Source organism: Acomys minous (assembly GCF_964271855.1).
Source record: "Acomys minous genome assembly, chromosome: 16".
Taxonomy (NCBI): Eukaryota; Metazoa; Chordata; class Mammalia; order Rodentia; family Muridae; genus Acomys; species Acomys minous.
The window spans coordinates 85365196-85393116 of record NC_140498.1 but is presented as its reverse complement, the minus strand read 5'-3'; the positions used below and the strand labels follow the sequence as shown (position 1 = coordinate 85393116).

The following is a 27921-nucleotide window of genomic DNA, read 5'->3' as shown; positions in this document are numbered from 1 at the left end:
GCTTGCTTTACGATCAAATCCGTAGAGGCTGGAGACAGCGCACTTGACAATGCTGGCTTAGTCCTCAACACAAAACCACAATCCTGGGCACGGTACATCTTCCTGAGTACACCACTGTGGATCAGCGGTTGGACATCCCACCTCTATTTTCATATTTACCCGTCAGGCTCTGCTTTTTAACGACTGCACATTCGTGTGGCTTTTGGGGCTATCATCCCTGCATTCTTAACTATTTCCAGAAACTGCTAATGAGGACTTTAAGCTTAAAAATTCTGAAACAAGATCTCCTTTATTTTGGGAGGGGAGGGCTTTTGCCTGGAACTCACTATGCAGCCCAGGTTGTCCTCAAGCTTACAGCAATCCTCCTGCCTCTGTCTCTGTATCTTTGTTCTTTTTGGTTTTTTGAGACAGGGTTTCTCTGTGTCTGGACCCACTTTGTGGGCCAGATTGGCCTTGAACTCAGAGATCTGCCCCCTCTGCCTCCCGGAGTGCTGGGATTAGAGTTGTGTGCCACCACGCCCAGCTCACTGTCGATTTACGCACGCTGACCCTCCTTTCTTAAGGATGTAGGAGTACAGAGAGGAGCAGGAGGGAGGGAGCAGCAGTGGCTGAGCCTGCGGCTTCTGTCCTGCTTCTGGGCTTTCCATCGTCTTGGGGACCTGTTCAGAGTCTCATCCTTGGTGACCTGTCCCGTGTCCTCTGAGTGGCCTACAAAGGCTTCTCCATGAGAGCCTCTATCCAGCTGCTGCCATTCAGCAGTTTAGTGGTGGCGATGACATACTCAGTGCCCCCATCTTCCAGCTGGGAGAGAAAGCGCAGGGCAGCTATTTCAGCAAAGGTGACGCCCCCGAGGAAAAATATCAGCGTCACTCTGTTTTCTCCTGGCTGGCCTAAAATGTAAGCATTTCAGAATTCAAAAATACGTAATACTGCTGCCTCTAGAAACAATTTTCATTTACAAGTAGATAAAAGGGCTGGCGAGATGAGTCAGCGCTGCGAAGGTGCGCTGCTCCTGCAGAGGAGCCCAATTTAACATCCCAGCACCCATCAGACAGTTTACACGCACCTGTAACTCTAGCTCCAGAGATACCTCGGAGCTCACTAGGCACACGCCACACACGATAATCATAAAAATATTTGAAAGACAGAAAGTATAAAAAGGTCAAGTGCATCTTGGCGTAACCGGTTCCTTTGAGGTCCTGGAATGCCAATTTTGATCTTAACACCCTGAGTCCTGGGGGGTCTCGGAGCAGAGACTATAGGCTGCCACTCCCAAGGGCACAGCACAGCGCAGTTCCAGGGCTTACAAACTACACTAGGAACAGACTCTATTCTGATTTTTAGTAACTTTGCAAAGCAAGTGCATGACACAAGCCACATACGTGAGCAGCAGACTGACTGTGGGGGGTGATGAAACTTACGTTTCTTCTGCAGCCCAGTGGGCAGGGGCTGCCGCTCTTCAAAGTGGGGCCCCGGGAGAATGCGCAGAACCTCCTCGATGCTCCGCCAACCTGGCCGGGAAAGGAGCTGAGCCAGCCGCACACTGAGCGGCGCGTAGCCACTGTACACGTAGGATATGTCTGTGGGGTTCTGTCAACAGTTAAAGAAAAAGACGTAGACTGAGAGGCACCTGCGTCTTTTGGTGATTGATGCTGTAAGAACGGGAGACAGAACAAGAACGCCCCTTGCTGGGTCGTGCTCTAACTTAACTTGGATGGCCTCTATCCGTAGCACCCAGGGCGTCATTTTTTCTTTATTTTAGGCTTACTTTCACTTATGTGTGTAGCATGTATCTGTTTGTGTGTGTGAATGTAGGAGTGCAGGAGCCTGCAGAATCTAGAAGATGCTGGAACCACAGGGGCTTGTGAACCACACAGTGTGGGTGTTGGAACCGAACTTACAACCCCCAGAGCAGCAGCAGTGCTCTTAACCACTGAGCCCGCTGCAGGCTGGCTTCACTTCTCTCATGTGCTTGTTTGTTTGAGACAGGAACTCACCATGGAGCCCAGGCCACTCTCACTTATGATCCTCCTACCTCAGCGTCCAGAGCGCTGGGTTACAGGTGTGCACCTGGGAGACCGGGGCTAGAGGATGAGGAGCTCCAGGTCACTGGCTACAGAGAGAGCTGGAGGCTACCCTGGGCTATAGTGAGTCAGACACCCCACCCTCACCCTACCCGCATATGGAGGCTACCCTGGGCTATAGTGAGTCAGACACCCCACCCTCACCCTACCCGCATATGGAGGCTACCCTGGGCTATAGTGAGTCAGACACCCCACCCTCACCCTACCCGCATATGGAGGCTACCCTGGGCTATAGTGAGTCAGACACCCCACCCTCACCCTACCCGCATATGGAGGCTACCCTGGGCTATAGTGAGTCAGACACCCCCACCCTCACCCTACCCGCATATATAAAGAAATGGGGATAGCTCACTGCTAGGGTGCATGTTTAACAAGTATGAGGCCTGGGTTTAATTTCCAGGACCAGTAAACAAACAGAAAAGCCCTGACTACGCAGCAACCAAAGAGAGTGAGGATGGGGCACCAGGAAGGTCTCCAGGGCCCTGCTAGGCAGAACAGTGTGAACTAACATGTTGCCTATGTAACACACAAATTAGCAGCACCACCGTGTGACTGTGAAGCTAAGAGACTCTGCAGACCAGGAGCACAGAACACGAGTGGCAATGGTGCCAGGTGTGTAGATGCCTTCTGGAAAGACTGTAACCTGGCTGCCAGCATTGCCTCCGCAAGGACTAGGTTCGCTGCGACAGGATCTGCTCCCCTCCTGGAGCATAGCTGGCCGGCTCACACACCCCGGATGCTTCTGTGAACTGCTCTTCCTGATGTCCCTCACCTTCTCCCGAAAGGTCTGTGCCCAGAAGCCTGCAGGAGCTGTGCCAGCACTCCCATGACTTGTTTGGGCTGGGGCGATGGAAAGTACCACACACGGAGGCCAGAAGCCCTCAGCTGCACCGTTCTCTCTGGCTCCCATGACATACTAACGCCTATATTCTGTCCTTCAGGCCTCAGCTGCTGGGATGGATGTTAACTGCAGAATGGACCTCTGAGCATGGCTGATTACATCAACTGAAGTGGGAAGACCAGGCACCATTCCCGTGGGAAGGGTTCTTTGACTAATGAGTGTGAAGGAGGAGACATGAGCAACAGCACGCACACACAGACGTATCACCCCTCTGTTCCCGGCTGACAGGATGAGCCTGCTCCCTCAAGCTCCCGCAGCTGTGACTACTCAGCTTTGTGGTCTGTGCCCTGGAACTGAGCGTCAGCAGTCGGTGAGCGCTCAATCCGGGCCAGGTTTTGCAACCCACTATGTTCACATCGTCTACCCGGCCTGGCAGCACTCTGCCTGCTGCAGAGACCTCGGTGGACACAACACACACGCACTGCCTTTGAGAAGCACGGAGGTGATTTTTAGAAAGCAAAGGAGGGCTGGAACGAAAGTTAAGGGTGTTTGCTGCCAAGCCCGGCAGGCCTAGGTCAAGCCCCAGAACTGACATGGTAGAAGGAAAGAACCAACTCCTGCAAATTGTACACACACACACACTCACACATGCACACACACTCTCACACATACACACACATGCAAACACACACATACACACACATACACACTCACACATGCACACACACTCACATACACACTCACACATACACACCCACTCACACATGCACACACTCACACAATAAATCAACGTGAAAAGACACTTAGAAAGCCGAGCAGGCACGCAGGTCAAGGTGTGTCTGCTGTCACAGTGAACTAACAGAATCAGCCTTACTTGTTCATTGACGTCATCCATCCAGAGGCGTAAGGTCTTCCGGATCGTTGGGTAGTTGTTTCTGGCCCCCGTCTGCGCCTTTAGCAGGCCCGCCTTCTCCAGGTTGTTCAAGGTCAGTATGTGCTCATAGCCGTAGGTCTGAAGGAGAAAGCATTCAGCAGGGCTGTCGGGTCAGGCTCTGAGTGCGGAGAGCGCAGGGCAGAGGGGCGCTCCTGCTCACTCTTTCCACACAGTTTAACTTGCTCTTTGTTTCAAGCATGATTCAAGATTTTTACTTTAAAGTCAGAGTTCATAATCTAGCCTGAGCATAAAAGAAATCCTCTCTATATAGGGTACATGCTTAGCTCTCAATAGGCATATCTGCACACTGATAAGACCTCTAGACACACTTAAGAACAAAGACAGTCAGCCGGGCGTGGTGGTGCACGCCTTTAATCCCAGCACTTGGGTGGCAGAGGCAGGAAGATCATTGTGAGTTCGAGGCCAGCCTGGTCTACAAAGCGAGTCCAGGACAGCCAAGGCTACACAGAGAAACTGTGTCTCGAAAAACCAAAACTAAATAAATAAATAAAAAGCAGCTGTGAGAACTATACTACTAAACATGATTTACTGTTATATTTCATAATACCTTCTTTCTCAGTAAGTAAAGCATCTCTAACTCACTACCTGGAGAACCTCCCTTTTGTAGTAGTCCAGAACCTTCTGCTTGAGCCCACTGTTGCACACAGACTGGAGGCAGATCAGTCTCAACACCTTGATGAGAGGGTGCTTTTGGGCAATACAGTCCTCGATGTAATTGTTGACCTAGAAATGAGATTTAAACAGAATAATTAGTCCAAGGATTTAAGATAACTTGATGTCTACTATATTTCCCAAAACAAGGAAAGGCAGTGACCAGGCTGGCCTCGAACTCAAAGGTCCACCTGCCTCTGCCTTCTCACCTGCTGGAATTAGAGACGTGTGCCACCATGCCCAGCTTCATTTCCTCATTTCTTAACACTTGCCTGGGCTACATCCCCTCATCCCTATGCCCAAAACCCTACGGCCACCACACAAACACACCAGCATTAGATGGTGAGGACATCACCAGGCAACCAAATGGCCTGCTCACACACAGCCACCTCGTGAACAACCAGCTCATTGCTGCCAAATAAATGCCTGGGGTTTATTTGACTTAGCTTACCTAAAAAAATACCATGTTTACCTAGCATAAAGTGATAGGAATACTTAAAAAAAAAAAAAGAACCTCTGCAAATTGAACAATTAAACTTTTTTTGGTTTGGTTTGGTTTTTTTGAGACAGGGTTTCTCTGTGTAGCTGTCCTTGCTTTGTAGACCAGGCTGGCCTTGAACTCACAGAGATCTTCCTGCCTCTGCCTCTGAGTGCTGATTTTACAGGCATGCGCCACCAAGCCCAGTTTAAACTATTTTTAATAGTGATGTACTTTTAAGGAAATCGCCTAACAAATTAAAAACAAACAAACTTAAGCAACGTGGGGTTTTTGTTGTTTTGAGATAGGGTCTCCTGTAACCCAAGTTGGCCTCAAACTTGCTACTTAGCCAAAGTTGGCCTTAAATGCTTCCATCTTTCAAGTGCTAGTACTACAGGCACGTGACACCATATCCACCTCGTGTGTGTGTGCGTGTGTGTGTGTGTGTGTGTGTGTGTGTGTTTTGTTATTGTAGTTGCATGTGCCACCACGTCCATCTGGGGTATGTGTATATTGTTATTTATTTTGGGGGTGAGTACTGTAGTGTATGAGAATTTTGATTTCTTTAAAAACACAGAAATGAGCCAGGCGTGGTGGCACACGCCTATATCCCAGCACTCAGGAGGCAGAGGCAGGCGGATGGCTGTGAGTTTGAGGCTAGCCTGGTTTACAGAGTGAGTCCAGGACAGCCAAGGCTACACAGGGAAACCCTGTCTCGAAAAACAAAAAAACAAAACAAAACAAAACAAACAACAACAACAAAAACCCCACAGAAATGTTATAGGAATTTTTTTTCTCGTTTTTCAAGACAGAGGTTCACTGTGTAGCCTTGGCTGTCCTAGACTTGCTTTGTAGACCAGGCTAGCCCCAAACTCACAGTGATCCGCCTGCCTCTGCCTCCTGAGTGCTGGGGTTAAAGGCATGCGCCACCACTGCCTGGCTCTCTAGGAATAGTTTTGTTTTAATCCCAGGTGTGGCATATGGGGCTGCTTCAGATCCACAGCAGCTGACTATGATTTGTCTTGCGCTCTGGCAGGGGCATGATTTTCCAGTGGCATGTAGTTATGTATGGAATTCTGGGGCCTTTTGAGAGGGTACATAAAGCTAGACTCCCAAGGGAGGCGTGGCTGCTCCCCCTCTGCTGGTTGCACCTGCTGGTCGCTGGTTGGAGATGTCCTGACTATGAAGATCAAACTTGCCCCAAGGAAATGACACCCCTAACAGCAGGAAGTAGTCTATGATACTGACGCCAACCCCTCTCCCTTCTAAACATCTTTCTCTCCTACCTAGTACTCAGGGGTGAGAAGGGATGGGGTGGTGTTGAGAGGTAGATAGAAGAACCTAATAAAGATGCTAAAAGTCCAACTACAGAGTCCTGGATCTGAACCCAAGAGTTCTTGGCATGCCAGACAGGTACTCTCCTGTTAATAACCTACACCCCACCCCAAACAAACACACACACACACACACACACACACACACAAAACATAGATGGAAACCAAAACAATGGATTGAGGGCCAGGTGAGGTGGTGCACGCCTTTGGTCTGAGCACTCGGGAGGTAGAGACAAGAGGATCTCTGAGTTCGAGGCCAGCCTGGTCTATATATTAAGTTCTAGGCCGGCCAGGGCAACATGGTGAGTTTCCCTCTCGACAATAATAATACAGACACCACCACCTGGGCCTGATTATCTGGCTCTAATCTTATGACAATGAACTTCAGCTGCGGTGTGCAGCAGGTTTCCACATACCTTATCAGTGTCGATCCCGGACATGAACTCCTGCTCCACGGTTAGCTTATCAAAGAAGTCTTCAGAAGCTAAAATGTAATCAGCAAATTTCTGACTTAGAACTTCCAGTGTCAGCTGATTGAGAGCAATGTATAAACAGGATTAGGAAGAGACTCTGGAGCAGCCAGGAAACCCCAGAGCGCTCAGCATCAGTCACACTTGCACACTGCTCCTTCGGGGCCTCTGCTTCCAGTGCACAGGTTAGGACTTGGCAGGAGCTGCAACCACCTCCCCAGGGCACAGCCTTGTGTCACTTCATCCCACTGCTGTCACCAGCAGACAAAGGGCTAATTCTACAACACCAAGACTCAAAGCATATCTCCAACACTTGGTACTGAATAAACTCATCTTCTTCATCCCTGAGTCAAATGGACTTCTGTTTAGGTTTCATATGTATCTGGTGAGGCTCTTTGTGATGATTCTGTATAAAGTTTTCATTCTTCCAGGCTGCCCTTGAATTCATAGCAATCCTTGTCTTTGGCTTCCCAAGTGCTAGGAGCCATCACTGCTGGCTTTTTTTTTTTGCTTTGCTTTCTTTTTGTTTTTTGAGATAGAGTTTCCCTGTGTAGCCTTGGCTGTCCTGGACTCACTCTGTAGACCAGGCTGGCCTTGAACTCACAGAGATCTGCCTGCCTCTGCCTCTTAGAGTGTTGGGATTACAGGTGTGCACCACTGAGCCCAGCTATTGCTGGCTTTTTGCAAAAGAGGGAATGAGTGTGTGTATGCATGTGTGTGTGTGTGTGTGTGTGTGTGTGTGTGTGTTTGTGTGTGTGTGTGCATGCACACATGGCTAGAAGAGGCCTTCAAACCCCTTGGAGATGGAGCTGCAGGCATCTGTGTTGAGAAAGCAGCATTCACTTCAAACACTGAGCAATCTCTCCAGAATGGCTACTGGCTTCCTGTTTTTTGTGTATTTTGTTCTTTGGCTGGTTGGTGCTGAGACAGGGTCTTTGCTAGCCTGAACGCTCTATGTAGACCAGGCTGTTGTCAAACTACAGAGATCCACGTACCTCTGCCTCCAAACTGGCAGGATTAAAGGTGTGTGTCACCACCCCTGGCTTAGTTTGTTTCAGGGGTTAGGTTTAATGTAGTCTAGGCTGGCTCTGAACTCATTATAAACCGAAAATAGCCTTGAGCTCGGGATGCTCCTGCCTTCGGTGGCCCCAGCGCTGGTATACAGCACATGCTGCCATGTCATAAGCAATTTACCACCTGAGCTTTTGTCCAGCCCATTTTCTCTCTTGTTCAAGAGTCACAACATAGCTCAAGCTGTCCTTGAACTTAATGTCTTCCTGCCTCAGCCCCCCCAATGCTATCTAGTGCTTTGCCAGTTTTCAAGTGGACCAAAACTAGAGTCCCATAAAACTCCAGAGTACCATATAGTTTTAATTAAATTCTCTTGCACATAGGATTAGTGTGTTGAACCGTTTCATGTCATTACGGCAATCTTCTGGAGGAGTGCTTTCTACTATTCTGGATAGTTTATGTTAAGATGAATCAATCCACAAAGTCAATCACAAATGTAGCAGTGTTAAAGATTTCACTGCTACTTACGTGCACCTCAGTGTGTCTGGTTTGGGTATGTGCCTGTGAATGCAGGTGCCCTCAGGTACAGGCAGCTGACGTGCTGCTGGGAGCTAAACTTGGGTCCACTGCAAGAGTGGCAAATGCTCTTAACCACTGGGCTGTATCTTCACCCTGGGCAAACGTCCCTGTTACCATGCGTACACTTAGTGGGGTACACCTGTCATCTCATCACTAGGGAGGTGCAGGCAAGGGAGCAGGATCATGGCAGACCGGGCTGTGTATTAACTTTAAGCCAACGGGCTACATGAGACCCTACCTACAAAACTCATACACTCACCACTGCTGTGACACACGCACGATGCTAAGATGGAACTGAGGAGGGGTGGGTTCAGTGGTCAGGCACCTGCTTCACATGCACAGGCCCTGGTTTGATCCCTAAGACCAAAGTAATAAATAAGTACACAAAACCAAGCTAACCTTCCCAAGGGCAGATCCACAACAGAAGATACTCACTGGTGACATCTTTGATTAACTCTGCAATTGAGGTGTGGTTGGCCAGAGATCCCCGGGCTGCCTGCATGTGCGGTAGCTGGGAAACGAACTGCTTAATCTCCCCGACGGTCTTGGCGTTATGCCGCTCCTGGAACACAACAGGTGGCAGCACCGTGAGGCAGGGGACATCTCAGAAGGTGTCTATCAACATCATCATGAAAGGGGAAACATAAATCAAGCTAAACCCAGCTCCAAAATCACAGACAAAAGAAAAGTAAGTGTGGCGAGACAGCGCAGCTCCATCCTGGGATGAAGAGAGAACTTCCTCTAGCTCTCCTCTCATCCCCATGCATGTGCACGTGAGCACATACACACAGGTGCACACACAAATGATGTATGTACGTATGTATGTATGTATATGTTTTTACAAATGTTAAATAATGAAAGTTGACAGTGTGGGTTGTCTGCACAGCACTTCCTCAGAGAGAATGCCTGTAACTCTCTCTTCGTACACACAGGTTCACACATTATGTATTTTGTGTGCACTGAGTATAATGGAGGACAGTTAGGTAACTAACACAAACCCCAACACTCGGGAGGCAAAGGCAGGCAGCTCTCTGTGAGCCTGAGGCCAGCCTGGTCTATATAGAATGTTTTTTGAATGACTGAAAAAACAAAAGCAACAACAACCCCAAACTTCTTAGTTTAAAAAAAGAGAGAGAGAAAGAGAAAGAGAAAGAAAGAGAGAGAGAGAGAGAGAGAGAGAGAGAGAGAGAGAGAGAGAGAGAGAGGATACGGTGGCACACGCCTTTAATCCTAACTCTGGAGGCGAAGGCAGCAGGACCTCTGAGAGTTTGAGGCTAGCCTGCTCTACACAGTGAGTTCAGGGCAGTCTTAAGACAAGTACAGTATGATGACACGGTGATTGAACAATGTCGTGCTGCAGCCTTAAGAGCTTGGGACCTGGTGGGGGAACCTGGTAGGATAACGGCTCCCGTTACTGAGATATTCCAAGGGCCTGGGGAGGCCTTCACAGAATTTTTGCAGAGATTGGGATCAGTGCTAGACAGAGCAAAAGCAGATGCTGACACCAAACAGGCACTGAAACTCATTATGGCATATGAGTGGAATCTGAATTGGCCACTTCAGAAGGTTTATACAGAAAGTATTGAGATTGGTAAATTATCGCAAATACAACAACGCTTACAGTGGTTCAAGTGTGTGGGACCAGAAAGGCAGACAGAGAAGCTGAGACCCTATGTGGCTGACATACCCATAAATCTATGGGGGATGGATCTCTTACAACAATGGGGCACTCAGATTTATATTCCTGCAATTACAGAGGTAAGCAATGATAAAGCTAAGGGTGAAATGGCACATGCTTCTGGGGAAGGTATTAAACCCTTTTTTGTGTATGTGTGTGGTGGGTCCATACATAAGTGTGCATGTGTGTATGTTCTGGGTGTGCAGAGGCCAGCATTCAGTGTCCTGCTGTATCATTCTCCCTCATTCCCTTAATACAAGCCATCTCACTGAATCTGAATCTGGTGGCCTCTGCCTCCCAAGTGCTGGGATTAAAAGTGTGCAACACCAGCCACCTCCTGTCTTATGATTTTTTTTTTAAATTTCTTTATTGCATATGAGTGCTTTATCTGCAGAAGAGGGCATCAGATAACATTATAGATGGTTGTGAGCCAACATGTGGTTGCTGGAATTGAACTCTGGGCCTCTGGAAGAGTAGGCAGTACCCTTAACCACTGAGCCATTTCTCCAGCCCATGATTTATTTTTTTTAAATGTAGCTGAGGATACAATGCAGTGGTACAACACAGACCTAACATCAATGGGGCCTTGGGGATATAATACACACACACACACACACACACACACACACACACACACACACACTGCTCTAAGATATAAAAAATTAAGTTTCATGCAGAGGGTACAGTAAACAGCATAAAGTCAGGCATGCCAGAGCTGACTTATAGCCCTTGGGAGGACAGGAAGTCCAGAGGTTCAAGGTCATCCTCAACCAGAAGACCATTTCAAAAATCAAAACCAAACAACAAAAATGTTCCGTGTAACTGAAGGAAATCCCATCTGGCACTGAACCTCAAGAATGAATCCAGGCTGTGGGCAAAGTGAAGCCTGCTTAGTGATGAGAGCTTTTGGGGGGAAGGGTTTTGAGACAGGGGTTCTCTGTGCAGCCCTGACTGTCCTGGAACTCACTATGTACACCTCCAATTTAGAGATCTGCCTGCCTCTGCCTCCCAAGGGCTGGAATTGATGAGGACATTTTAATAATGTCACCCAGAACAGTCTTCAGAAACATGGACAGATTGAATACGTCTACAACCACAAGAACAGAAACATAAAAAGGCAGTTTTCAAAAACTCTCCCAATTTCTTTCTTTCTCTTTCTTTCTTTTGATATTTTACTTAAATTTTAATTTATGTGCATTGGTGTGGGGGGTGTCAGATCTTGGAGTTACAGACAGTTGTGAACTGCCAAGTGGGTGCTAGGAATTGAACCTGGGTCCTTTGGAAGAGCAGGCGGTGCTCTTAACCACTGAGCCATCTCTCCAGCCCAATTCTCCCAATTTCTATGTCTAGAGTTTAAATAGTCATTTTCTAAGCATACAGAACTGCCACATTTCAGTCCAACTCTACAAGAACAGGCCTGTCGCACACAGGAGGCAGGAAGGTGGTAATGAAGCTCCGGGCGGCTGGGGACTTGGACCCCATTATCACTTACCACACATGCAGGGCTCCCCTGCCACCGCCATGCTGGCCAGAGCTCACAAGCTCAGCACGGGCAGCACGCTGCACAGGATGGCTGTCTCCTCTCAAGGGAGGAGGGAAGGGTGTAACAGGAGAGCACAGGGACTTGTTTATGAAACCCTATCACACTCATGGCCTCTCTCTTGTGCCCCCAAAAGAGGAACACTTAGCACAGTGCTGTTGTCACAGGCCTGAGAAAAAGTCTAAAAATAAAGAAAGCCTAGGCTGGTGGCTCTCGGCTCAATCCCCAGTGTCAGAAAAGTAAATAAGTTAAAAAAAAAAAAAAAAAGAAAACCTTGGGTCCTCCCGAATCTGCAGTATTAGAAGGAGACAGGTGTACTATAGCCCAACTTAAAAAAAAAAAAAAAAAGATGCATTTTTTTGTTGCAGAATATTTGATCCCATTGTGATCCCTGAGATTGTGAACTGAAAAAAACCTGTCTTTTGTTTGGTGCAGTTGAGCCCTAACACAAACCTTTAATCCTGTACACAGGATTTAATAAAGTTAACCTTAGGTCAAGAGGCGGAGCAAGAACCCAGCTGACAGGGGTTAAGAGTAGGCGGGACTGTGAGGTGAGGGCTGTTTAAGACAGCGTGTGGAAGTAGAAGGAGCTCTTGGGCTTTCAGCTCTTTAGCTTCTGAGCTCTTCAGCTCCTTGGCCTTTGGGTTTTTTGACTTTGAGCCAGCAAGCCTTTGGCCTTGGGTTTTTTGGCTTTTTCCTCTTGGGCTGTCACTGAGCTAGTGATCTTTTGGGGCCTTTTCCATCGGGATATGAGCTGGGTAGGAAGGTCAGCTGTGCTTTCTCTGTCTCTGTGCTAGAAGGTTCTCACGCCAGCATCTGGCTCCTGAGGCTTTATTGGTAAAATAGAACGTTTGGGATTTTCATTTAAAACATTTTATTGTTAATCTTGTGTGTTTGTGTGTGTGTGTGTGTGTGTGTGTGTGTGTGTGTGTGTGTGTGAATGCACATGTGAGTTCAGTCACCACAGAAGGCCAGAGGGGCCTCAGAGCCCCTGGAAGAGGAGCTACAGGTAGTTGTGAGCCACTCCATGTGGGCTGGGAATTGAATCTGCAGCCTCAGCCAAGCTCCTTAAAGTGCAGGTCACAGCCCATAAAGGGTTGTGTAAATGAACACGGGGGTCACAAAATAGTAGTTTCTGAACATGCATTGTCCAAAATTAACTGAAACACATTTCTGGCAGTGCTATTAAAGCCTTGGCCCTCAACACACACTGTGGATCATTTGCAGGCCACGAACGCTGCCTAAACCCAGCGGCTCAGATTCAGTGCTACTTTGTACTATGAACTGCTGTGTTTTCACTATACAAAACATTTATGCTCTTACAGAAATATAATGGTTTAGTTACATAAAACAGAAATTCCAGGCCAGTCAGGGCCACATAGTAAGACCTTGTCTGGGTGCGGGGGCGGGGAAACACATATGATCTTGAAAATGCCCCTTAGGGACTAGGGATGTAATGTACAGTGTCCAGGGCACACAAAGCCCTGGGTCTGATCCTCAGCCCCGCACAAGCCAAGTGTTGTGGCGCAGGCCTACAATCTCAGAAGGGTCAGGAATCCAAGGTCACAAAAGCTCCATCTTGACTACAAAGCAAGTTCAAGGCTGCCTGGCCTACAAGAGACCCTGTCTCAAAAACACCAAATAAATTAAACACACAAAAACATCAATAAAATTAAAACTGCTGTTTGACTTCAATTTTTTTTCTCCTTCTTTTCTTTTGTGAAATCATTAAGTGGGGGCTTAGGAGACAGCTGAGCAAACTGGCTGCCAAGGAAGTACCAGGACAGGAGTCCGATCCCCGAACCTACATAAAAGTGGAAGGTACAGGGCTGGAAAAGGGCTCAGCCATTAAGAGCACTGCTCTTATAGAGGAGCAGGGTTCCCAGCACTCACACTGCAGCTCACGGCTGTCGATCAGTGTAGTTCCAGGCAATCCAACCCAGGCATGGATGTAGTGTACACCATGCAGGTCAGGGACTCACCTACATAGAAACGAATAAATCTAAAGAAAAAAGCCAGGTGTAGTGGCATGCATCTGTAATCTCAGTGCTAGAGAAAAAGAGATGGGGGTCCCTAGAGCTTGTCTAGGTTGATGGGCAAGAGACCATGTCTCAAAATACAAAACAAACCACAACCAAGGTGAAGAGGCCAGCAGTGGTAGCACGTGCCTGTAATCCCAGCGCTCAGGAGTTGGATCTCTGCGAGTTCAAGACCAGCCTGGTCAACAAAGTGAGTCTTGACAGCCAGGGCTACACAGAGAAACCCTGTCTCAAAAAAACCAAAACCAAAAACTCAAGGTGAATACCTAACTAAGGTAGGGCAGATCTCCGGCTTCCACACAGATACACAGACACAGACACACAGACACAGACACACACAGACAGACACATACACACACACTGTGGTGAGAACCTTTAATTTCCAAGGATTTTTCTTTTTCTTCCTCTGTCCCACCCCCTTTTTTGAGACAAGGTCTGACTTGTAGCCCTGGCTGGCCAGAGCTCCATCTGCCTCTGCCTTTCAAGCACGGGATAAAGTGTGCAACCACGCCCAGTTCCAGTTATTTTTGAAATGGTCCTAGACACACCCCTGCCGTTCTATACTATATATTATATAGGGAGAGGCAGTCTCAGTACTCACAATTATAAAATCAAAGTATCAGCTGGGCGGTGGTGGCACACACCTTTAATCCCAGCACTCCTAAGGCAGAGGCAGGTGGATCGCTGTGAGTTTGAGGCCAGCCTGAACTACAGAGCGAGTTCCAGGACAGCCAAGGCTACACAGAGAAACCCTGTCTTGAAAAACCAAAAATGAATAAATAAAATAAAAGTATCAATCCAGTCTGAAAACAAAACAAAACAAAGCACACTAAAGATGCTCTATGTCCTGAGTATGAAATACTCAGCCAAGATTCAATCCTTTACATAAACGTCAGCAAGCAGGGCAGCTCCCTACCATGCAAATCTGTCTCAGTGTTTAATAGCTGGTGAAATGATAAGCACACCAAGGAAGTGTTTTCAAATAGAACTCCTCTGCTTTGTTAGTGTGGTCTGCATCTGATTGCAGACTGAACATCTTAGGCAAACAGGAGTCGGAGCCGCTAAAGGTCCCACAGTGTGGTCAGGAAGGCTGTTCCCTCAGCATTCCCGGGGGCCTGCCTCACCTCAAAGGCAGCAGAGATGATCTTCGCCTTCTTGCTGAGCACAGAGCCCACGGCGTTGAAGTTCTTGTCTCGGATCTCGGCATAGAGCTCCTCTGCGGAGTTCAGCTGAAGCTTCTTTGCCTCCGTGGGAAGGTCCTTCCCGCCCCCGGCACCCTGCTTCTTGGGTGCAAATTTCTCTGGCGGTAACTTCACATAACCTGAAGTTGGAGGGGACACGCACTTGAGCAGTTATTGGAAAACCCAAGACGCAAATGCCTGGGCAAAAGCGCCTCTCGCATCTCACCGCAGCGGACGACCCCTGCAGCGGCCACAACCCACGCAGTGCCTCTTGACTGCCAAGAGTGCTGGGGACAAGGGGCCCTGAGCTGTGTTCACTCTCCACGGCCCAGGCCCAGCAGCTCTTCAACACCCATCCCACAGCTGTAACTGCCACTGTGGAGACACAGACACCACTGCAACAGTGCCGGGGTCCTAAAGCAAAGTCTCACCGGCAGGGAGACCGCGCAGGTGAATCCTAGCACGCAGCAGGCAGAGGCAGGAGGGCTGTTGTGAGTTTGAGGACAGCCGGCTCCATACAGCCATGGAAACAGCAGTAGTGAACAGATAGAAGACTCCAGAGTGTTCACAGCAAGTAATGAAAGGTGGTGGGGATGTTCTAAAATTAATTATTTTATGTGTACGGACGTTTTGCCTGTGTGTGTGTGTGTGTGTGTGTGCGTGCGTGTGCGTGTACGTGTGCGTGTACGTGTGCGTGTGTGTGTGTGTGTGTGTGTGTGTTTGTATGCCAAGTGCACGTGGTAACCAAGGAGACCAGTGGAGGATGCCAGATCCCCTGGGACCGGGCTTCTAGACAGTTGTGAGTCACCGTGTAGGTGCTGGGAACCAAACTGGGGTCCTGTAAGAGGAGCCAGTGCTCTTATTCGCCGAGCCATCTCTCCAGCCCTGAAGTGAGGGCTTTTTAAAATGAAACCTCTGTTTCAGTTTTACACATGAGGGTCAGAACTATACCCTCAGGGCCAGATTCACCCACTTTGTTTTGTTCCTTACTTTTGGTTAGGGAGATTGCACTCGGGGCCTCCAACACACACTCTTCTTGTGTCTGGAGATAACGTTTTACCTACTGTGCACAGCAGAGCTTGGGAGAGTCCAGCTACCGTATAACCTGCAGAAACCCAGCATCTTCACTTCTCAGTCTCCACCGGGTCTAGAATAAAGTCCAGGTTCTGCATGCTCCTCAGCTCCTCTACAAAGGAGCCGCAGGCCTCTTCTCCCACCTCTGCTCCTACAAAGCAATTCAGTCACTGCCACCCCTGAAATGCCCTCAAGGGGACCTGATGGGCTTCTGTGACTGAATGTTTGAAAGACATGGGACATGCACCAAGCTTCTTACAATGGACCTGTCTAAAGGGGCCATCTCCTCTGGACTCTGGCCACCATGTGAGAATGAGTCTAGGGACTGCCACATTTTTTTAAAAGATGTGGTATAAATCAAGACTACTAATAATACCTCAAATTTTAAATCCTAACAGAATCAAATATCATGTTGGTCAAAAGCAAATGAACAAAACATACTGTGACCTCTAGCTTAATCACTCATTAAGCCCAAACTCTGGTCTTCCAAGATTTCTACCTAGTGACCCCGACCTCCTGAGCAGTGGTTGAGGATTTCGCCATCTGTGCATGTCAACTCAGGGCAGGCTGGCTGCCCCCCCATAACCACACTTTTTCTCCTGTCCTGAAACTCCTTCTAAACTTCACTCTCCTTACAAATTCGGAAGCTCTCCTTTTATCCACCAGACACAGGAGGCTGTGATGCCACATGTGGCTAGCCTCGGCTCACATGCAGCAGGTCCAGCCTGAGTCAGCAGTGCACTCAGAGGTCTAGCCTTAGACTCACAAGACAAGTCTGCAGAAACTTTCTGATTAACTGCTGGGCTGGGGATGGGAGCAACTGTCTACAGTCTAAACTTCCAGCCCTCGGGAGCTGAACCAGGAAGGCCAGAGCTCAGGGCCAGTCTGGGCTAGAGAGCAAGACTTTGTCTTAAAAGTGCTGCAATCAGGGGGTCAGTGAGAGGGCTCAGCGGAACCCGATGACCTTAGTTCAATGTCCAGAACCCACATGGGTATAAAGAGAGAACTAACTCCTGAAAGTTGTCCTGTGACCTCCACACATGTGTGACAGGAACCTATACACACGCACGCGTGCACAGACACACACACACACACACACACACACACACACAAGCAATAAATCTAGAAAAACTTTAAATAAAGTATGATCAAAATATATTATATATATGTATGAATCTGCCAAAGTACAAATTAATATTCTTTTAAAATAATAAATAAGGTGAGTGTTGTGGTACTCATTTTTAATCTCAGTTCTTGGGAGACAGAGGCAGGTGGATCCTTATGAGTTCCAGGACAGCCTGGGCCACAAAGTGAGATTCTCAAAATAAACAAACAAATTAGTAAACAAGGATAAACAAATGATAAAAGAGTAGGAAGGAGCTCAGCACCATCCGGAGGCCTCACTCTCCTTTCAGTCACTTCCCTCTCCTGCGTGTTCTCATTTGTCATTTATTTACTGAGCATCAACAACACACACACACAAATACAAGTACAGTTTATAATGGGAATAAACTGGCCCCACTGCTTCTCATGCTCCACATTTGCTCCTTTCTTGGCTCCACGATATTGTATAAGGTTTGCAACCCTTCGGGCTGTTTAGCACAGCCTGGAAAACAAGCGGCAATTCAAATTTTCACACACGCACCTCCCTCATCGTTTCTGGAATGATGATTCCTCAAGGGACATTCTTGGAATTTATACAGGCCAAGAATTAATAGCTTTCTATGCTGCCAACTTGCTTCCGAAAAAACAACAACAACAAATTTGTATTAGTCTCTGCTTTCAAACCATCGTTAGGTATCGGATCTTTAGCTGGGCAGCAATAGCACAAGCCTTTAATCCCAGCATTTGCGAGGCAGAGGCAGGTAAATAACTTCAAGGTGAGCCTGGTCTACATAGTGAGTTCTAGGACAGCCAGAGCCACACAAAAAAACTGTCTCAAAAACAAAACAAAACAAAAACAAAAAACTAAAAGAAAGAAATTGGATCTTTAGTTAGGTGTGATAATCCACACCTTAATGTAATTACAACACTAGAGAGGCAAAGGCTAGCCTGGGCTACATAGTAAATTCCATGTTAGCTTGGGCTACAAACACTCTGTTTCAAACACAAGGGGCAGGGGGTAGGGGGAAGGGAAAGAAGAAAAATAGAACCCTTGAGCCCTTACACTCAGACAGTGCTTTGAGAGCTAACACTAATGTCACAGCCTCACACGACAGGCCCAGCTGTCCTATCAGCCAGTAGTGAAAGCGGATGTCATGTCACTTACTGTTCTGAATGCCGTAAATCTCATCGATGAGCCCTTCGTATGTGAGCTGGGTGGCCAGCGGCGTCAGCAGATCCACGTTGCGGTCAAGCAGAAGGAGGTTATCAAACACGGGGAACACGGAGTTCTGGCTTCCTGTGAACTCCCTCTTCATCCTGACCATCATATTGGCCACTTGCTGGAAACAAGACACCGGATCAAGGGAAGCCTCGGGGAGCTAGCAGAGTTTAAGATTCTGCCACAGACAAAACACTGATCAAAAGGTAAAAAAGAGAAAAGCTACTAAGGCCAAGCTGATAATGAAATAAGCAACAATCAAAAAGCGCCTATGGGCTGCTTCTTCCTCGGGAAAACACCAAATGGCGGATGATGCTGGTGCAGCGGGAGGGCCCGGAGGACCTAGGGGCCCAGGATTAGGAGGGTGAGGCGGCTTCCGCAGAGGCCTAACCGCGGGGCTCCTGGAGGGAAAGCCGAAGACAAGGAGTGGATCCCCGTCACCAAGCTGGGCTGCCTGGTTAAGGATATGAAGATCGAGTACTTGGAGGAGATTTATCTGTTCTCCCTGCCCACTAAGGAGTCCAAGATTATTGACTTTTTCCTGGGCACATCCCTAAAGGATGAGGTTCTCAAGATCATGCCAGGGCAGAAGCAGACTCGGGCTGGCCAGTGGACCAGGTTCAAGGCTTTTGTCGCTATTGGGGACTACAATGGTCACGTTGGTCTTGGTGTTAAGTGCTCCAAGGAGGTAGCCACTGTTATCTGAGGGGCCATCATCTTCGCCAAGCTTTCCATTGTCCCTGTGCGGAGAGGCTAATGGGGGAACAAGACTGGCAAGCCACACACTGTTCCATGCAAGGTGACAGGCCGTGGTGGCTCTGTTTTGGTGCGTCTCATCCCTGCCCCCAGAGGCACTGGCATTGTCTCAGCTCCTGTGCCCAAGAAGCTACTGATGATGGCCGGTATTGATGACTGCTACACATCAGCCAAGGGCTGTGCTGCCACCCTGGGCAACTTTGCCAAGGCCACTTTTGATGCCATTTCCAAGACCTACAGCTACCTGACACCCGACCTCTGGAAAGAAACTGTTCACCAAGTCTCCTTATCAGGAATTCACTGATCATCTTGTGAAAACCCACACCAGAGTGTCTGTTTAGAGGACCCAGGCTCCAGCTGTGGCTACCACATAAGGGTTTTTACAAGAAAAATAAAGTGGATTAATTCTGGGGGGAAAAAAAGCGCCTATGGTTAACCGCCATCCCAATGAGAGCCGACAGTGGCCCCAGTCAGACACCGTATCAGACACAGCTAGTGCCTGTTACACGAGGCAGTTGGGCTCTACAATCGCTGGAGATGTTGATGTAACCAGCGCTGATCTGCTTGCTGTTCCAGAGAGAAATACACGTGCCTTTGAGCCTCTGGTCATAGCTTTTTAATTGTTTTTAAATTTAGTTATTTTCAGGGCAGTAGAGATGGCTTAGTGGTTAAGAGCACTTACTGCCCATGCAGAGAACCTGGGTTCAGTTCCCAGCCCCCACTTCTGGGGGCTCACAACCACTTGTAACTCCAATTACAAGGAGGCCACCCCTCCAGACACCCTTTGGCCTCCATGGGTACATGCACCCAAATGGTACGCAGAAGCTCACAAGGTGTACATAAACCCCTCCCCACATAAATAAAAGTAAAGTTAAAGAAGAGAGGGACTACAGAGATGGCTCAGAGGTTAAGAGCACTGGCTGCTCTTCCAGAGGCCCTGAGTTCAATTCCCAGCAACCACATGGCGGCTCTTAAGCATCTATAATGAGATCTGGTGCCGTCTTCTGTCATGCTAGTGCACATGCAGGTAAAACACTGTATACATAATAAATAAATATATTTTTAAAAAAGAAAAAAGAAGATTGAGTTATTTTTACTTATGTGTATACGTGTGACTGGGGTGGCTTTGTGCATATGTGTGCAGTGCCCAACTTGGTCCTACGAGGCCATCGGGTGCCCTGAGTCTGGAATTACAGGTGGTTGTTGCCTGATGTGGGTGCTGAGAACTGAACTTGGAATGTCTGGAAGAGCAGGAAATGCTCTTAAGCACTGAGCTGGTTTCTAGGCCTTGTCACAGCTTCGGTCCACAGATCAATACTAAAACTTGTATCGTGCTCTATGTTTAGTCCTTGATAATATATGTTACTGAAGTCAGGGCGGTGGTGGCGCGCGCCTTTAATCCCAGCACTGGGGAGGCAGAGGCAGGTGGATCTGAGTTCCAGGACAGCCTGGTCTACACAGAGAAAGCCTGCCTCAAAAAGCCATTCATTTACATAGAACTCACGGCCAAGAGCTCTGACTCTGGCCCAGACAGAACTTACCAGATGCTGACTTTCACTAAGTCACACTAGACACCTTACACCTGCTTAGGATGCATTTAAACAGCAAAACCACCAAACAAATGCAAAAGTATGAAAAGCTCGACTCTAAGAAGACTGTGAAAGAGACACTTGTGAACTTGGTCATCTCCGCTAACATGTCTGTGGGTGAGAATTTCTCACAGTGGGCACGCTCACAAAGCCCTGTGATTACTGACCAGTGAGTGATGAGTGAACAGTGAGAGGGGAAAAAGTTCTCAGCAGAGAATATGCCTGGGTAACGAGGATCAGCTGTGTCTCTCAAGTTTCCCTCTTTGACCCCTACTTTGGATAAAACCAGAAAACAGAGGGTTCTCACCCGAGCACATTCTCCCTTCCCAAAGATCTGGGGAATTGTACCGTACAGCGCCTGCAGGGTCATCAGTCCCTTAGCTGCGTGGTACAGGCTTGTCTGGTCGCCTTCCAGGTAGCACTCCTGTGGAGAGAAAGGCCAGTTACTGTGGACCACGGTCATCATCCACTTTGAACCGTTTTACAATTATTATCCACTTTCAAGGCAAAGTGGGTGTGGTGATACAGAAGGGAGAGCAGGGGCCTGGGAGTCCTGAGCCACCGTGGGCTACACGAGACCCCAACCAAGACAGGCAAAAGACAAAAATGGAAAACATCAAAATGGTTCTCTTTGGTGTTGGGGGGGGGGGTAAAGGGGGAGCTGGAGAGATGGCTCAGCAGTAAAGAGCTCTGGCTGTTCTTTCAGAGGTCCTGAGTTCAATTCCCAGCAACCACATGGTGCCTCACAACCATCTGTAATGAGATGTGGTGCCCTCTTCTGGCACGCAGGTGTACATGCCTCAGAACACTCATAAAATAAATAAATTAATAATAAAAATGGTTCTCTTTCATAGAGCACTCTGGTGGCACACATTTTTAATCCCAGAACTCAGGAGGAGAAGCAAGTAGATCTCTGTGAGGTCAAGGCCAGCCTGGTCTACATAGCATTTCAAGCCAGCCAAGGATACAGTGAAACCTTGTCTCAAAAAAACAAAAACAAAATACCCAAACCAAAACAAAAAAATGGTCCCTCTTGTCCCAAGGCCCCCACTGCTACCACCTTGGAGCGTCTTCCATATTCAAAGCCAGGAACAAGAGGCAGTCAGAACCCAGGGGCTGAGGGAGGGGCAGTTCTGAGCAGGAGAGGGGGCCTGTCCCAACCAGTACACCACAGGGCTGTGCTTCACAGAGAGTCTTCTCCGTGACGCTAGGACTGACGTGTTCAACTCTCCCCAGCACCACAGCTGGGACAGGGATGCCACGAGGTGCATGTTCTGGAATACTCACTTCCAAGTGCAAGAGCACATCAATCCATGTTTCATTCCACCTTAAAAAGTCGCATCATTACAAAGACTCTCCTTCTATAATGCTAGCTTAAAAAAAAACCAAACAAACAAACAACAAAACAAAACAAAAATTTCCAAGCTAATAAGCGGGATTTGTTTGTTTGTCTTGTTTTGTTTTTCAAGTTGGCAGTTCAGGAAATCAAACCCAAGACCTCACACACACACTGCTCCACTCCGAGCTACACACTCACAACAACAGATCTAACTTTGAATGCTGATGGTACTGGCCACTCTCCAGGAACAGAACACTGGATCAGCCAGGGCCCTCGCCTGCCACAACAGCCAGTGAGGGCATCCCACGCCGGAGCATAGGGAATCCCTCATGGTATTTCAAGCTCCAAGGACATTTAGGATGAATGCTACTACACATTAATATTTAAAGGCTCATATTTTGGGCCCCAAACTCACTCACCCACACAACAGAAGCCCTTGTAGTTTTTACTAGGATGCCTGGCTTTAGAATCACTGGGTTTTAGTTATTAAAATGAAGGCTCTAACCCTGTGTGCTGGCACTGAACGTTCAGTGGGTGAGCCCAAGCTCACATTTACACACTATTACACAACACGGATCACAGAAATAAGTATGGCTCAGAGCTGGGGTTGGCATTAGGGCATTAACTTCCGGCACACTTCTCAGTTCTAAAACCTGCGGGGCACAGAGAAAGGCTGCATGTGAGGGCTGCAGGAAGCCTGTCCAAAAAGAAATTAAAACAATTCTTAAAACCCACTTGGGAGCCGGGCATGGTGGCACACAACTGTTATCCCAGCACTTGGGAGGCAGAGGCAGACCTGTGAGTTTGAGGCCAGCCTGGTCTACAAAGGAAGTCCAGGACAGCCAAGGCTACACAGAGAAACCCTGTCTCAAAAAGAAAAGAAAAGAAAAAAAAACTTAAAAAAACTCCACTAAAACAAAAGAATCAGAGAGGTGAGAACCAATTGACATCTGCAAAGAGGTTGGAGACCTGAGGAAAGTGGCCTCCTTGTCACTCTGTGCACTTTCTAACTCAAAAAAAAAAATCTTACTATAAAAATGACTTACGTTTACAAAATCTGGGTGGGGTAGGGTGGGTGAGACACCGTCTCACTGTGTACTCCTGGCTATCCTGAAGGCACTAGCCAGACCAGGCGAGGAGGTCTCCCTGCATCTGCCTCCCCAGTGCTGGGATGAAAGGCCTGCACCACCATGTTCAGCTACTACAAAACCTCCAAGTTACCGTTTTCATTGTGTTTTGTTTGCTATTTCTTTGTTTTCGTTTCTTCCTTTCTTTTTTGAGGTTCCCCCTATGGCGGTCAAGCTGGCCTCAACTGTTCACTTCCTCTGCCTCAGCCTCCCAAGGCTAGGACGGCAGGCATCTAACGGAGGACTTTGCAGGAGTGCCTTCCTGGGTCCAACTTCCTGCACCGACACAGCAGCTCACAATCATTTCTAACTCCTGTCTTCAAAAAACTATGACCTTCACAGAGACACCGATGCAAGTGGAAGCCAGAGCATGACATTTCCAGCCACAACCCAGGAAAGTCAAAGGCTGAAAGCTGGGCACGCGGGCGCTCGGCTTTAATCCCAGCACTCTGGGCCAGCCTGGTCTACAGGGCGAGGTCCAGGGCATCCAGGGCTACAAAGTGAGATCCTGTCTTTAAAAATAGAAAGTTTGGGGGGGCTGGAGAGATGGTTCAGTGGCTAAGAGCACTGACTGCTCTTCCAGAGGACCCGGGTTCAACTCCCAGCACCCACATGGCAGCTCACTACTCCAAGATCTGATATCCTCACATAAACATACATGCAGGCAAAACACCAATGCATATAAAATAAAAATAAACAAACAAATAGACTTTAAAAAAAATAAATAAACTTTGACGTTAAGAAAATGTCCAACTTACTCTGAACGCACCCTCTGACTCCATGGATAAGAGGTCCCCATCGAATGGAATGAGGTCTAAACTGTATTCCTCTCGATAGATGAAGGATCCTAAAACACCCAGGTCCTTCAATCGTTGCTCACACAACAAGCTCCGGCGTGGCACAAACAAAATGTGGAAATCCCTGGTGGGGCCACGTCTGTCTTCACTGCAAAGGAAGTAACCATTATTAGCTTATGCACTCCTTAGGGTCTGACGTTACGTTTTCTTATTTCATCCCCATTGCCTGGCAGGTACTAAGCAAACACTGCTTAAGTAAACATAAAGACAGGCTCTCAAGGGGCTAGAGGGGCGGCTCAGAGGTTAGGAGCACTTGCTGCTCTTTCAGAGGACACTGTTTGTCCCCAGCACCCACGTGGCAGCTCACAACTGCCTAATGTTCCAGTCCCAGGGGATCTTCGGGCCTCCACACACACCAAGCATGTACACAGTGCACACACATATACACAGTCAAATGCTCATACACATAAAAATCAGTAATTCTTTAAAAAACAAAACCCACCAGACTCCCATACCCAAATTTTTAACCAAACTTTGATTCCAGCACCCAGATCACACGGCTCACCACTGCCTGTAACTTCAGCTCCGGGAAATCTGACGCCCTCTTCTGGCCTACACACACACACACACACACACACACACACACACACACACACACACACACACATTCTCTCTCTCTCTCTCTCTCTCTCTCTCTCTCTCTCTCTCTCTCTCTCTCTCTCTGTGTGTGTGTGTGTGTGTGTGTGTGTGTGTGTGTGTGTCCAGGACAGCCAAGGCTGTTACACAGAGAAACCCTGTCTTGAGAAACCAGAAAATCAAAAACAAAAAAAAAAAAAAAAAACAAAGAAAAAGAGAACTCCTGACTTCCATTCTCTAGTCTCCCTGTTTGTGGACTTCCAAAAATAGCCGTATGCAGGCAAGGCTTTCAGCGGCTCCATCGATCAACTGTACCAAGCGCAGCCGGGCTGAGTGCTTCCTCTATGCACTGGATTCCACATTAAACTTTAATCAGCCCTTACTTATTTTGCTTATGAATTTTAAGCACACTATATGTGGTATTCTGAGAAACCCTAACCATCCAAGGTTTCGTTGCTGTGTTTTTAAAGGCAGGGTTCTCTCTCCTGATATAGGTTTGAACCTTTAGCTACCCTGAGAGTTACTCCCCTCAGGCTATTCAGAGAGCGCCAACAAGTCTTCCACCCCACTCCTAATAGTCTTCCATGTCGGGTCCCACTCTTCCGAAAGATGGCGTTCCAACACTCTGACAAGGGAGTGTTACAAAGTAATCAGAACATTAAAGCCATTATAAAGACTACTTCGAGGCTGGGAAGGCTCAGGAGGGGACAGAGCCTACGCCAACCCTGATGACCTGAGTCCAATCCCTGGGAGGAGAGAACCCACTCCCTCCCACCAGTTCTTCTCTGACAGGACCCACGGCACACAACCTCCCTCCAAAATAAATAAAAAGTAAGTGTTAAAAAAAAACAAAAACCCTCTCAAAGCCCAACTGCTTTTGAAAGGCCAAGCAGCTCTGACCTCAGCACATTCTCAGCAATCATGTCCATCAACTCTAGCCTGGGTCTGACCAAAAAAATGATATTCTTGACATCGGCGGCTGGCAAGCGGCCTCCTTTAAGAGTGAACATTTTTTCCACTTCATGTTCCTAGGGAAGCAAACACAAAAGAGTAGCAAAATCCCTGACCTCTGTCATCCTCAGATCTAGAAATGATTCATAGTTCCAAGCAAACACACAAGGGACCACGCTTCAGGATGAAGCCACTGTTTCTGCCCGGGCCTGCAAGCTATCCTGACTCAGCAGAGCGTCCAAGACACAAGCTCACGGTCACACAAGACAGTGCATGGGCACAAAATGTCTTTTGTTTCTGTGTTTGCTTCGTGATGCTTGATATCAACACCAGGGCCTGGTGCGTGCTAGGCAAAGTGAGCATTACCAGTGAGCAGCACCCTCTACACAGAATGTTAAACATGTATTAATATCCCTGTTTGTACAGATCAAATAGCTTTGCAAGTGATTATTCAGGAAGGTATGTCAAAGCCCCATGACCAATACTAAGTTCAATTAACTATTAATTCTTGATCAAATCCCATATGGCACATTACCTTGAGTAGTGAATACTGTGCAATCAGTCCAAACGGTCCTGTTAAGTATTCATCCCATACTATTGCCTGTAAGGGGGGGGGGGAAGAAACACTCCTTTATTTCTGATATCCAACAACAACAACCGAAATGGCAGCCATACACAGTCAGGATATGTTTTTTAAGGTTTATTTTCTCTGCCCCAAGCCTCATTTTTTATTTTAACTATGTGCGGCGCTGTGAGTGTGTGTGTGTGTGTGTGTGTGTGTGTGCGTGTGCGCGCGCGCGCGCGTGCGCGTGCGTGCATATGATCGCAGTTCAGTTCCCTTCAAGGCCAGAAGGGTCAGACCCCCCCTGGATCTGGAGTTACAGGTGTTATCAGCTGCCCACTGAAGGTGCTGGGAACCAAACTAGGCTCCTCTGGAGGAGCACAACTCCCTCTTCACCGCTGAGCCACCTCTCCAGCTCCGCCTCTCAAGGAATAGTCTCCTAAAATTTGGAGTTGGGTTTGTTTGTTTTAAACAGGCTGTGATCACATTCACAGCCTAAGGATCTAAGTAAAACTTTCATGAGGGACAAAGGTGATACTAAGGTCAGTAAGATACTAAGGTCAGGGATCCCTGCTTCCTCCAGGAGCAACGCTTTGAAAATATAATACTATGGTCTTTTGTTTTTGTTCTGTTTTCTGAGACAAAGTTTCCCTGTGTAGCCTTGGCTGTCCTGGAGTAACTTTGTAGACCAGGCTGGCCTCGAACTCACAGAGATCCACCTGCCTCTGCCTCCTGAGTGCTGGGATTACAGGCCTGTGCCACCACGCCCGGCATCAGTACCATGGAATTTATTATATCTATCTGATTTTGGCATCATTTGAGGTTTAATCAGCGCCTCTGTGATTTGATCTGCCTTCTTGGCTCAATGGCAGTAAGCAACCATCTTGCTTGAAACTGGTTCTTAAAGCACCACCGTTTTATTTTTCTCTTCAGATTAGTACTTCCAGTCCCCTGGAGAGGGGTGGGGGGTATGATTCATAAATCTCAAAATAAAGAGACGTGCTTAAAAGTAGATCCCACATCTAGCCAAACGCTGTCTCGTGTCTATAACTGCCAGCACTTGGTAGACTGAGGCAGGAGAATGGGGGAGAGTTGGAGGCCAGCCTGGGTTACACAACCAGGCACAATCTACACTGAGAGCCGTGCAAACGCCTTTAAGTCAAGGGCAGCCAGGGCTACACAGTTAAGACCCTGCTTCAAACTAACACTGAAAGGGAATTTAAAAAAAAAAAAAACAGGCAAAAGAATCCATGTTGAAGACCAAGGTAAAGTCTGAAGCAACTCCATCCTCTCTCACAGCGTGTGTGCAGAGGGCTGTGGGTGTGGGTGTTTCCAGACGGGAAAAGGGCTGGGGGAACCGGAGCCGCTGTCACGGAGGGGCGGCCCGGTCGCCCCCGGGACCTCGCACAGCTGTGCCGGGCCGCGCATGGCGGCGCCGAGTTCCGTCCCTCACCTTGCTCCCAGCGCACTTGTCCAGAAACTCGCGCAGCTCGCGACGCACGGCCTCGCGCAGCACGTTCAGGTTCACTCGCCCGTACGACAGGTGCGCGGCCATCTTGCCCCGCCACCGGCGTTTCCCAGGAGCGGCCTTGGTCATGTGACCCGTTCTCCACGTGACCGGGGCCGCGGATGCACGTTTAATGCGGAAGTGGATTCCTCCCGCTGGGATCCTTCAAGGTCCTAGTGCGCGTGCGCGGAGGCTTTGCCTTCTTCTGGCCTGTTATCCCGTTGTTCCTGTGTGGAGGGATGGTGGGCGCTGAAAAGTGCATCTTAAGAATGGAAATTAGAAGCCGGGCGTGGTGGCGCACGCCTTTAATCCCAGCGCTCGGGAGGCAGAGGGAGGCAGAGAGAGTTCTAGGAAAGCCAGCGCTGTTACACAGAGAAAAAACAGTCTCGAAAAAACAGAGAGGGGAGGAGAGAGAGGGG

At 48.2% G+C, this 27921-nt stretch overlaps 1 protein-coding gene and 1 pseudogene across 2 annotated transcripts; one reads left to right on the top strand and one right to left on the bottom strand.

Moving 5' to 3' along the window:
• Positions 1-270: 270 nt before the first annotated feature.
• VPS33A (VPS33A core subunit of CORVET and HOPS complexes) lies at positions 271-27602 on the bottom strand. The gene is made up of 13 exons (XM_084762695.1): positions 27449-27602; positions 25969-26034; positions 25383-25510; positions 23808-23994; positions 20891-21007; positions 18185-18359; positions 14785-14981; positions 8839-8965; positions 6760-6827; positions 4466-4603; positions 3800-3937; positions 1422-1590; positions 271-890 (listed from the first exon to the last, which is right to left on the bottom strand). Exons 1-13 carry the CDS (start codon positions 27590-27592, stop codon positions 709-711), a joined length of 1836 nt encoding a protein of 611 aa, XP_084618821.1. The 5' UTR covers positions 27593-27602; the 3' UTR covers positions 271-708.
• Positions 18551-20544, top strand: LOC311586328 (small ribosomal subunit protein uS5-like; annotated as a pseudogene). Its single transcript has 2 exons — positions 18551-18556; positions 18621-20544. The product of its transcript is annotated as a small ribosomal subunit protein uS5-like (transcript).
• Positions 27603-27921: the final 319 nt, after the last annotated feature.

Bases quoted from the DNA above. Each gene is read 5' to 3' on its own strand.
- VPS33A (XM_084762695.1), bottom strand. From the start codon at position 27,592: ATGACCAAGGCCGCTCCTGGGAAACGCCGGTGGCGGGGCAAGATGGCC. The intron at 26,035-27,448 runs GTGAGGGACGGA...CCCCCCTTACAG, and splicing joins ACAAGTGCGCTGGGAGCAAG to GCAATAGTATGGGATGAATA. The intron at 6,828-8,838 runs GTGAGTATCTTC...ATTACATTTTAG, and splicing joins GTTAATCAAAGATGTCACCA to CTTCTGAAGACTTCTTTGAT.